The sequence below is a fragment of the Podarcis tiliguerta genome (assembly GCF_965153285.1).
Source record: "Podarcis tiliguerta genome assembly, chromosome: 3".
Lineage (NCBI taxonomy): Eukaryota > Metazoa > Chordata > Lepidosauria > Squamata > Lacertidae > Podarcis > Podarcis tiliguerta.
In genome coordinates, this window is record NC_139536.1 from 13,883,594 (window position 1) to 13,896,130 (window position 12,537).

Genomic DNA, 12,537 nt, shown 5'->3' on the forward strand with positions numbered 1-12,537 from the left:
ATATGCCTATTTATTTTTGTTATGCACGATAATTTGGAATGAATTATTACCACGACATTCAGGGTATTAGCATAACTTATAGAGAACAAAGGTAAAACATAGGTAAAACAACTCATTACAATATTTTTAATCAATTTTGAAAAATGCCCATGACCCAATCATATGTAGTCTTCCTCTAAAATCCCATTGAGGTTGTCTTAATTTGCTTCTGTTTGTCTGTATGCTTTCCTCCCAGTGCCCACAAACTCTGGGCAATGGCAGGGTAGGAAGAGATTTTACTACATCAAGGTTCTTTCAGGGTGATGTTCTCCCAATGCACAAGCATTTTATATACTTCAAAACGGCTACCAAGGCTTTTGGATAGTTATTGGGACCATTTGCATGAGGCAGAGAGAACCTATGTATAGGTAAAGGTAAAGGTACCCCTGCCCATACGGGCCAGTCTTGACAGACTCTAGGGTTGTGCGCCCATCTCACTCAAGAGGCCGGGGGCCAGCACTGTCCGGAGACACTTCCGGGTCACGTGGCCAGCGTGACATCGCTGCTCTGGCGAGCCAGAGCCGCACACGGAAACGCCGTTTACCTTCCCGCCAGTAAGCGGTCCCTATTTATCTACTTGCACCCGGGAGTGCTTTCGAACTGCTAGGTTGGCAGGCGCTGGGACCAAACAACGGGAGCGCACCCCGCCGCGGGGATTTGAACCGCTGACCTTTCGATCGGCAAGCCCTAGGCGCTGAGGCTTTTACCCACAGCGCCACCCACGTCCCTATGTATACAGAACAACAAATGCACAAAGGGCTCCTGTGCTTATGGGGTGTTGAGGGTGAAATACTCTCAACATAGCTGTTGAATAAGAAGTTGCAGTCTTTTATAGGGGGGTGGGAATAGGGGAGTGAAACCAGTACATACAGTGCTACCTTGGTTTTTGAACTTAATCCATTCTGGAAGTCCATTCGATTTCCAAAACCTGTCTGACTTACAAGGCACGTTTGAAAACTAAGGCATTTACTTCTGGGTTTTTGGCGTTCAAGTTCCAAAATGTTCGACTATGGAGGTATTCGAAAACCAAGGTACTATTGTACTTCCATCATTGCAAGATGGAGGGAAGAAGGTGGGAGCTGAAATATACCTCAATGGATGGTTGGATGATGGCCAAAGGATTGGAAGATTGCTGAGGTTTGACACCAAACTGCAGCATCAAAACTGTAGCGAGAATGTCTGAGCTGCATACAGACTTTTAAAGTCTGGATTCAGGACACACCGTGAGGAGTGGGGAGAGGGCAACGTGGATATTTAACATGGATCTTCGTAAGAGTGTGGCTGGTCCTGATAACATGAGGTTTTGTAAAATGTGTGCCGCTTTTATTAATTTCAAAAATGGAATTACAGAAGTTAACATTCATTCTTCCTTGTGCAGTTAAATTCAATCCAGTAACTGCTGTTCTTTGCTTGCAGGTTGTATACAAAAACAACGATGTAAGGCTGGAACTGTCTCGACTTGCCAAACAAGGAGATCCTAAGATGAAGATCCACGGTGTAGTAGCATTTAAATGTGAAAACGTGGCAACCTTGGATCCAATCACTTTTGAAACACCAGAATCTTTTATCTCTTTGCCAAAGTGGAACGCCAAGAAAACGGGCTCAATATCGTTTGATTTCCGCACCACCGAGCCAAATGGGCTGATACTTTTTAGCCACGGCAAACCGCGGCATCAGAAAGATGCTAAACACCCACAAATGGTCAAAGTTGACTTCTTTGCCATTGAGATGCTTGATGGCCACCTCTACCTGCTGCTGGACATGGGTTCTGGTACGATTAAAACAAAAGCTTTGCAAAAGAAGGTGAATGACGGTGAATGGTACCACGTTGACTTTCAAAGAGACGGACGATCTGGTAAGTTTGGGTTTACCCTTCTGTGTATTGTAGACAAAATAGCAAGGGCGTTGTGTGTTGCGATTGCTACTGCAATATAGTGACATCCTTTGAAGTCATTATGACAGGTGCAGGTGGTGCATCAAAAAACAGCATCCCTGAATCTCAGTCTCTCTCTCTCTCTCTCTCTCTCTCTCCTTGGCAATGTCTTACCAGTGGCGTAGCGTGGGGGGTGCAGGGGGGCCAGCCGCACCGGGCGCAACATCTGGGGGGGGGGCGCTCGCACTCGCAGCTCTCTGCCCCTACCTGGCTCACTCACTCTCTCTCACTGCAGTGCTGGCTGTGCGAATCCGATCCAAGCCGCCGGGTCGCCGCCCACTGTGGAGGGGTTGGGTGCCAGGCATGCGGTGCGGTGCGGAGAGAGAGTGAGGGACTATCTGGGGGAGGGACAGTGCAGCGCGGGGGGGGCGCAAATTACTTGCCTTGCCCCGGGTGCTGACAACCCACGCTACGCCACTGTGTCTTACTGTACTCCCACATTTCCTTGTCCCTGCAAGCAGCACCTAGTGCAATGGAAGATGGCCAGGGAGACTTGGAACCATGATTTTGTAGCACTAGTCACTGGCAAAGAGGAAGAAGGCAAGAGATAGAACTCCTCTTTCCAGCGACAGCCATTTGTTTGCTGTGGAGCCTTTTTCTCTCACCCCGCTTGCAATTGATTTGGCTTTGGCAATTAATCCAAAAAGCTATTAGTTAGAAGAATATGTTAGTCTGTGTTGCAATATTTCTCCTAACAACGACAGTGCGCTCCCAAGCCAAGTTTCTGCTAAGTGTAAAATGGAATGTGGTGATATATAACCATTGTGCTGCATAATAGGACTGCAATTTATGACATCACGGTGTTCTTGGAATTTATAGTGCGAAGGCCAAATTGCGTGTGATGGACAGATCCAAGGTTCTCCTCGCTGGTAGAATGTTAAAGAAAAGGCTTTAATAAAGAGGGGCTGAAATAAAGGAGAGAGGATGAAATAAAGAGTGAATGAATGGCAGGCAGGAGAGGTGCCTTAACACTGCCCTTCTTGATATTTTATTCCCACTTAAGATTGCCTCCCCAAATGGCTTTTCCACTCCTGGGAGAAAACACTTGGGCTCCTTGATTTACCCTTCTCTTCTTTTACTTCACTTTTCCCTGCCACTCTGCGTATCTTAGATGGTATGTCTGCAGCTAGAACCCGTGTTCTTCAATTTTTTATACAGTATCTGGAATTTTGGGGCAACAGCAGCACTGGCTTGTATATGACTAAATTACGCTCAGAGCAGACCCATTGAAATTAATGTGTTGTATTCGACACAGTGCTAAGGAGTGGGTGCAAGCATTTCTGTTTCCTTGCCTGACTGATCTCCTGGAGCAGATTGGGGTTTTTTGAGGCCTTGTTGTACTAGTGGGAACCTAGAATAAGGATTTTGACAGCCTCCCTCAGCATTTTGACCATACAGTGGTACCTCGGGTTAAGTACTTAATTCGTTCTGGAGGTCTGTTCTTAACCTGAAACTGTTCTTAACCTGAAGCACCACTTTAGCTAATGGGGCCTCCTACTGCCGTCGGGCCGCCGGAGCACGATTTCTGTTCTTATCCTGAATCTTATTTCTGGGTTAGCAGAGTCTGTAACCTGAAGCGTCTGTAACCTGAAGCGTATGTAACCCGAGGTACCACTGTACTTATACCTGATAGATTACAGAGAACTCTAGGGCTGCATCTTCTGCTGGAGATGTGCTGAGCCTGGAGAAACTTCAGGTCATATGCGATAGGCTTGTCCTATCAAAATTCCACTCTGCAAATGCTTTGGAAGGCTTAGATGACTAGCCAGGAAGCTAGAGAATAACTTTATTGTCTCCTTCCAACAAGAACAGAATGGCAACAGGAACTCCTGACTCTCCATCCCTGCCATACAACTGAGTCCAGTGCCATCAAGTGGCTAAACTATATAATGACACAATTTAGGCTAAATCTACGTAACAATAAAAAACTCTCTGAAAATGCTGTGCAGAAAACCGTTGTAAAGCTCACAGTTGAAAATATCACCGAGTTACGATTTCAGCTCTACAGTGCCATTTGGTGTCACAGTGTTATAACGCATTTATAACGCTGCATTTTGACTAATGTAGCTGAATCCCTGGATAGTAGAATAGCGAACAAGCTTTGTTACCGATACAGCCATCATATGTTCATCTCTTCCCCTAATTTGGAAAGAACACATCGTCTCTATATGGGGATATATGTCAAAAACAGTAGCTGTTGCAAGCTGCTTTGAAAGCTAAACACTTTGCCCTCTAGCACTGGAAATCATCAACGCCACACATTTCAAAACCTTGACAGGGAACCTTCTGTGGCTTACAGCGAAATAGCATATAGCTTTTAATTGCTGTGAGGCTAGCACCAATTTCAGCAGGATCTGACCAAAACTCTCAGAGCATGTTTGTTCATTTGTTTTGTATTTCCAGGCATCTCAATTGGCTCACCACACCTTCTCTTCATCCCTGTTTTTTCTTCTACTTTTGCATTTCCTTCTCTCTTACTCTCTCTCTCTCACTGTGCTTCTCATTCCTCCCACCTGCTACTCCTTCTGAGTTTGGGTCATGGCAGGATGCTGAGTTTGGTTTTGGGAGGATGGGTGCTGCTGTTGTTTGTTTGCTTTCTGTTAATAAAGCATTGATAAACCCCACGTGAACTCCAAAGCTACAAAGAGCATTTTAGCGCCTTTAAAGACTGTTTTTTAAAAGGATGTTATGGCATGAGCTGTTGTGGGAGAGAGCCAGTATTCTTTAGAGCACCCTGGCAATTTTAGATCTAAACCACAGTTTAGTGTTACATGCACAAGCTTGCCTCTCCCATTGTCATCTCCCGGTATGGCTCTTTTCAACCAAACCACAGGGTTGTTTCACTCCACTCACCCTACCTAGAAACCGAGGTTAGGTTTAACAAGGGATGGAAGAAGAATTATAGTATGCAACACTAAACTTTGGTTTTGTGTTAGTTCTGCTTTTGTTGAAAAAGACTAAGGGAAGTTTGGGCCATCACAAAGTGTTAGTAACGTCCAAAAATTTATTTAGTCTTTTACAGCAAAATGAACAAACACAGCTACTTTTCTGAAATTTGTCAGGCTTCAGTTAAGAGTATCCACAAGAGCTGTTGCAGGCTCAATGTTTGCACCTAACTGCGTACTTTCCTGAACCCTGTTATGAATTAGCAATCTGTTTCTTGCTGATCTATGTGCTGTGTCTCTTGTGACGTTTTGCTCTTGCATATCTCTAGCTAGCCTGAAAATCCACTACGGAGTGGTGCCCATAGATAAGAAAAAGCTGTGACATGTCTAAATAAGATTTCTTAATTTCCTTAACTCTTGGTTGCTAGGTCAGCAAGCATGTTGAATTATTTTTTCCTCTCCCCATTTTGCAATCCTTTCCGTCTTTCTGACCATTCCAGTAATTTGTAACATTGTTCCACATTATAGGATGAAGGGACGGCCGTTCTCCTCTGCTTGAAATTTGATCCATTTTAGCCAAACACTTAAATCTTATTTACTTCAATATTAGAATAACTCAGAGAACAGCTGAATATTCTTCGGCAACCTTTAAATGTCACCTCAGGGCACACAAACTGCTGCAGAATTGCTCAGTCTGATACCACTCAGGCAATGTCAGAAGCTCCAAGTTTGTAACATGGTTTCTGGCATTACCACTGTTGCTGCAGGTCCCCAGAAGGGCAACACCAGAGTTGTTCCAAATGTTCATGAAGTTTGCTATTCTTGGTCTGAAAGCTGCCGCTTTTTGGAGGATGGAAGGTTCTTAAACAAAGCAAAAAAACCTGCTCATCTGCTCATTTCCCCTTGCCTATTTACAGTTCCCGTGATCTGCTTGAGTGCCATTCCCCCCCCCCCTTTTGAAAACAAGTGTCCACATTGCATGGTCCTCAGCTGTAGAGTCCATAGTGAAGACAGAATCATAGAATTGTAGGCAGTTCTGTTTTTCTAGAAAAAGCAGCTCTGGAACTCACCTTGGACGCTTCCCTTGTTCTCTTATAATGGCAATGGTGCCCACCTCAGAGGGGCTGGAACCGAGTTCCAGCTGAAAAAAGCCCCAGTTGTAAGGTTAGAATGGATTCTGAGGGTCATCTAGTCCAATCTCCTGAAATGCAGGAATCACAGTCACATGACTGTGTCATAGTTTGCATAGCCAGTCAGTTTGGACTACATGATTAAATCATCAGGGGCAATAAATATTTTCAGTTGATGGCTGCATTCTTTTCTGAAAACCTTCCAAGGAGTAGATATCAGGGCTGGGAAGAGTCCCAGGTATGGCCTGGAGAGACTTCTGAGGCTCATATAAAGAGGGCTGGAAGGCCACATTCAACCCCCAGCCTGAGGTTCCACATCACAGAATTGTAGAGTTGAAAGGGACCCCAAGGGTCATCGGTCTTGAAAGACCTACATTGGTACGTTTCTGAGCACAGTTCAAAGTGTTGGTGCTGACCTTTAAAGCCCTAAACGGCCTCAGCCCAGTATACCTGAAGGAGTGTCTCGACCCCCATCTTTCAGCCCGGACACTGAGGTCCAGCACCGAAGGCCTTCTAGTGGTTCCCTCACTGTGAGAAGTGAGGTTACAGGGAACCAGGCAGAGGGCCTTCTCAGTAGTGGCGCCCATCCTGTGAAATGCCCTCCCACCAGATGTCAAAGAGGACAACAACTACCAGACTTTTAGAAATCATCTGAAGGCAGCCCTTTTTCAGGGAAGCTTTTAATGTTTGATTTTAATATTTTGTTGGAGGCCGCCCAGAGTGGCTGGGGAGGCCCAGCCAGATGGGCACGGTATAAATAATGAATTATTATTATTATTATTATTATTATTATTATTATTATTATTATTTAGTCCAGCCCCCTGTAATGCAGGAATCGCAGCTACAGAATCCCAGAGAGATGGCCATGGAGATTAAAACCTCCAAAATGGAGCATCCACCACTTTTCAAGGTGGTCCATTCCACTGTCTCTGCTCTTCATGTCAGAAAGTTCTTCCTGATGCTTTGTTGGAATCTCATGTCTTGTAACGTGAATCCATCGGATCAGAACCTACCCTTGGGAGAAGCAGAAAACAAGCTTTCTCTATCTTCCAGATATCCAGATGGCTATCATATCACCTCTCAGTCTCCTCTTCTCCTGGCTAAACATGTCCAGCTCCTTCAACCTCTCCTCATAAGGCTTGGTTTCCAGACCCTTGATCTTCTCAGTTGCCCTCCTCTCCACACACTTGTCAATATCCTTCTTCAACTGAGGTGCCCAGAATCTCTAGCCTAAAAGTTGTGGTGGCACTGGCGAATAAACAGACAAACCCAAATACTGATAAAATCTAACACTGCATTCCAGACAGGAGCTGTGCATGTTTATTGTAGAGCAATTGCATACAGATGTCTTGTATTTGTTTACTGCTAGGTAGTTCCATCTGGGCCAAATTCAAACCACTAGGAAGAATCCTCCATTTGCAGATCAGCAGTTTAGAGAATTTTGCAGCAGTGCTTAATAAAGAGAATAAGTACAGAGAATAAGGGGGAGGGGCGTGGCAGCTGAGCCCTGTCTCCTATCTCTGCTTTTGAAACAGATCACAACCGACGAGAGGAGCTTCAGAAGTACATTTAGGCAGGGATGTCTTGGCTGTAGTAAGGAGACTTTTGAAAACTAAATTGCTGAGATAATGAACATGATTCAAGATGTTCATTAACACATACCTATGGGAAATGTTCTGCTGTTGCAGTACTACCAACCTTGCAGTGAAAGCAGAGGGAGGAGGCAAAGGGTGGAACTCCCCGCAAAAGCAAACTGCAAAGGCATTTTGCTCTCTGCGGGTTTTGCAACACGCCACGTCTGCATTAATAACGGTGTTGTGGCGACGGCATGTCATTTGAATGTTTAGTTAATCTCATGGGCATATTGGAAAAACAACCATGGAAGGGTTTCCCCCCTAAACCAGCTACCATTCACCCCCTTTTGGAAAACCACTGTTACACATCGGAACAGGAGGGGAAAGTTATTATTCTTGTCAAACTCCAGTTGTGCATGGCAGTGTAAACCAGATTGTATCAGCGGTTTTTCACGGCTAAGCCAGCATTTAAGGGCTAAGGAGTCATTGAGATTTTGAATTAAAGTCAGAGTTCCAGTATAAGCGCTGGAAATTACAGGGGTAGCAAAAGGCACATGCCTGTCTCCGGAGTATATAATTAGAGGTTTAGAGTAATCACACTCTCACTCGGAGCAGCACTTTACAGATATCCATTTCAAGCCACTGGGGTGGAGCGTGTCCCCCTCCCCACCGTCCCTTATGCCATCTAGGAGTCGCTGTAGTTATTCGCTGCAGTTTTAAGTAATGAAAGACGTTTAATGGATTGCCCTTGCTTTCTAGGGATAAACAACCCTTTGAGTGGTTTCCAGGCTAGCTCCACGCCTCTTAGAGTGGAAAGTCCTAGGGAGGGAATGTAATGTCATGCGATTGTGCTTATTCTGTCAGCAAAAAACATCTCTGCTTGCCTGATGGGGATGGTATCCCCTCTTCTTCCCTGTGTGCTGTTCTAGGGGTTCACCTGACCCCCACCAAGAGCTGATGGGGGGGCACAAAAGAGGAAAAGTGGAAGCTCCACTGTGTTAGCAGTGCTGGCTCCCACTAGTGCAACTGCTTGGTCAAATCTGTCCCATAGAATCCAAAGACACCTCTGGAGAGGTGTTTTGTGCAAGGGATGTAGCCAGCATGGCTGAGCTACCAGAGGGAGAGAGAAGCGACTGGGCTCCCACTCCAGTTCTCCCAGTTCAAGGCTCCTGCTGTCATACAAGTGTTTGGCTTGAGGAAGCATTGCTCAGTGATTTAGACCAGGGATAGGGGAACCCTTTTCACCCTGAAGACCACATTCCCTTCTAAGCAACCTTCTGGAAGCCACACGTCAGTGGCATAGTCTCCAACTTCCCTGAAAATGAAGGGACTGTCACAAAAACTCTTAAACCATCACGGCTTCTCACTGTGTCATGCAGAGTCACGAATTCTGAAGTGGCCCTTCAGTAGTGTTTCGGCGAGTTACTGGAAGTTGAGATCCGCACATTCCTCTAACACATATAATAATAATAATTTATTATTTATACTCTGCCCATCTGGCTGGGCTTCCCCAGCCACTCTGGGCGGCTTCCAACAAAATATTAAAATACAGTAATGCATCAAACATTGAAAGCCTCCCTAAACAGGGCTGCCTTTAGATGTCTTCTAAAAATCTAGTAGTTGTTTATCTCTTTGACATCTGGTGGAAGGGCGTTCCACAGGGCGGGCGCCACTACCAAGAAGGCCCTCTGCCTGGTTCCCTGTAACTTGGCTTCTCACAGCGAAGGATCCACCAGAATCGCTCGGCGCTGGATCTCAGTGTCCGGGCAGAACATGTCTCCCACTCCCTCTGCCTTGCCCACTGTAATGGTTCTAGGGGTTGCTCGTGCGTAAGCTTGTCCCAACCTCTGGCTGGGTTACCTTAGTGAACCTTTCCTGTCCGGGCAGCCACTCGCCCGTGACTGTCTCAATTGCTGGCAGAATCCGTCAGTGGGCGTTTCTTAAACTTCTTCCAGCAAAGAAGCTCTTTGACGCCAAGTCTTCACCTACTCTCCCTGCGCGGAAGCCTTCTGCGCAAGGAGGGCGTAGGCAGCGGAGGACCCTTCCTCTCCCCACTGGTCCCCGGCAAGGAATCATGGGACCGCCTTGCCGATTCCCCCATCTGCCCCCCTTCTCCACTGGAGCTACGTTGATTCTCTTCCCCAGAAGACGGGCTGCCTCTCCCACTCCTGGGACGCTCTCTGGGATCCCTTTGAAGCTTGCTCTCTCCCTCGGACACTGATGGCAGTTCCCTGACACCCACTCAATATGGCCCCACTTCCTGTTTTTATAAAAACAAGATCTGGGTCCTAAGAAAGTCCCTAAGAAAATGTTTCACCATTTTGCTGCTCCTCAGTCAGTTGGTTGCTGCATCTGAGTCCCTGTCCTGGCCTCGGAAGAGGAGTAGGCACCGGGAGGGAGGGTCACTGGAAGCTGAAAGATGGCTGAAGCTCCAGGACCACAAGGCACTGAGGTGGTGACCCTGTGTCTGTGCTGGAGGCAGAGCTGGGTGCCTGCCAGAGCCATCTGGAATGGGAGAAGAAGCTGCACCTCAAAGCCCAGGCCAGAGTCCCTATTTTCATTGGAGGCATGTTGAAGGATATGCAGTGGTGGGCAAGGCCACAGATTAAAGTAGGCGGAGTGAGCCATGTGAATGTTACCTTCATGCAGTGAAGCTACTTTTGACACACATTTCTCTCTAATCTCCATCCAGGCAATCAAGGACTATTACTAGAGTTGAAGGACACATTACAGACAGGCAAAAAACTCTCAAGGAAGGTACACATGAGGGAAGGCAGGGCCGGTGAAGAATGTGGCATGGTGATAGGGTGTGTGGCTGGGGGGAGTCCTGGAGGGCCACATTACACATACACACAAACACCAGGGTAAGGGGACGACAGAGGACGAGATGGTTGGACAGTGTTCTCGAAGCTACTAGCATGAGTTTGACCAAACTGCGGGAGGCAGTGGAAGACAGGCGTGGCTGGCGTGCTCTGGTCTATGGGGTCACGAAGAGTCGGACACGACTAAACGACTAAACAACAACAACAAACAGGGCTGCCTTCAGATGTCTTCTAAAAGTCTGCTAGTTGTTGTTCTCTTTTTCATCTTGTGGGAGGGCGTTCCACAGGGCGGGTGCCACTACCGAGAAGGCCCTCTGCCTGGTTCCCTGTAACTTGGCTTCTCATAGCAAGGGAACCACCAGAAGGCCCTTGGCACTGGACCTCAGTGTCCGGGCAGAACGATGGGGGTGGAGACGCTCCTTCAGCTATACTGGGCCAAGGCCGTTTAGGGCTTTAAAGGTCAGCACCAACACTTTGAATTGTGCTCAGAAGCATACTGGGAGCCCGTGTAGGTCTTTCAAGACCGGTGTTCTGTGGTCTTGGCAGCCGCCCTCAGTCACCAGTCTAGCTGCCGCATTCTGGATTAGTTGTAGTTTCTGGGTCACCTTCAAAGGTAGCCCCACATAGAGTGCATTGCAGTAGTCCAAGTGGGAGATAACCAGAGCATGCACCACTCTATTGAGACAATCAGTGGGCAGGTAGGGTCTCAGCCTGAGTACCAGCCTACTTGTGCCGTAGAATCCCCTACCACCCACCTAGAATCCTGAATCCTGAATCGCCCACTAGTGGGCAGTAGGGACCAGGTTGACAAGGCCTGGTTTAGACCATGCAGGTTTGCTAGATCTGTGCTGAGAGGATTATGGGTTTGAATCCCATGGACTCTTTCATAGAGGGAAAACAGATCCTGTTCAGGAGGAAAGCCACTGCATAGCAGAGTGTTTACTCTGTCAGGTCCAGTTCCTGGGCATCTTGAGGTTTTAAAAGATGGCACCAAGGCTAAGGTAGAAACTAGTCTTACCACCTCCTCCCTGAAAACTGTAGTATATTTTTGTGTTCTGCAGTCCGCAGCATGCACAATATGTTGTGGGAAAGGCTGCTTTGTTTTCATTTTATCGCTCTGCACTTTCTTAGCAACATATAAAAAAGCAGATGTTACATGAGTGCAAAATGTACAGCATTCCCTGGGGAGTGTGTGAAAAAGCTGCATATAAGAACATACAAAGAACATATATGGTTCAGGCCATATGGACAGTGTGTGGATCAACGGTAAATTAGATCAGAGGCTCCACCTGGCACTGCTGTGTTTCATAACATCAAAGGTTAAACATCCCTGTTCAAACACTGGAAGAAAATATTTAATTGGATGTACCTGTGAAGGAAAACCATGCTTCTGAAAACCAAGGATATCTAAGACCTTCTGCCTGCCCTTTACATTTCCCTCTCCTTTGTAAATAATGCTGATCTGTCATAGTCTGCTGGCAAGAAGCTGAGTTGCCAATTCAGAGTTAATTAAAATGTGAAACCTGGGACTCTAGAATTATATGATTTAATGTTTTGCAGTGGCAGCTTGGCAGTTTGCAGGACCTTAGAACTGAGCTTTGTGGCGCTTTGGCTTAGCAGAATGATAGGAACATAAGAAGACCCTGCTGGATCAGGCCAATGGTCTGTCTGGTTCTGCATTCTGTTCTCACAGTGGCCAGCCAGATGCCTGTGGCAAACACAAGAGCAGGACCTGAGCACAAGAGCGCTCTTTCTACTTGTGAATCCTAGCAACTGGTGCTCAGAAGCATATTGCCTCCAGCAGTGGCTGTCGAACCTAACCACTGTTGCTAGTAGCAGCTGATAGCCCCGTTTTTCATAATTTGTGATCTAATCTTAGGTCTTGTGAGGTCTTGCAAACATACTTGGTTCTAGTACAGGCAGGAAGCTATGCTTTTAGGAAGCATGTTTTAACTGGCAACAACATTGTTTAAGCTGTGCACATGATAAGCAAAGTGTGGATGTGGTTTAAAATTTTGATGTCTTTTTTATATTTTTAATCTGTTGTCATGTGTGCCTAGTCTGTAGGATGAGCAGGCAGGGTTATAAATTTTAAATGAAAGGAGCCAAAAGGCAATCGAAAGCAAAGACTGTCCGTCCACCAGTGCCCTATAG

General features: G+C 46.4%; 1 protein-coding gene across 48 annotated transcripts in view; it reads left to right on the top strand.

Moving 5' to 3' along the window:
• NRXN1 (neurexin 1) overlaps window positions 1-12,537 on the top strand; it is a 977,330-nt gene that overhangs the window by 443,380 nt on the left and 521,413 nt on the right. For all 48 annotated transcript variants that reach the window (XM_083432435.1, XM_083432438.1, XM_083432439.1 and 45 more), the window contains one exon: window positions 1,456-1,894. In XM_083432435.1, coding sequence (XP_083288561.1) covers window positions 1,456-1,894 — 439 coding nt within the window. The remainder of the gene's footprint in view (window positions 1-1,455; window positions 1,895-12,537) is intronic.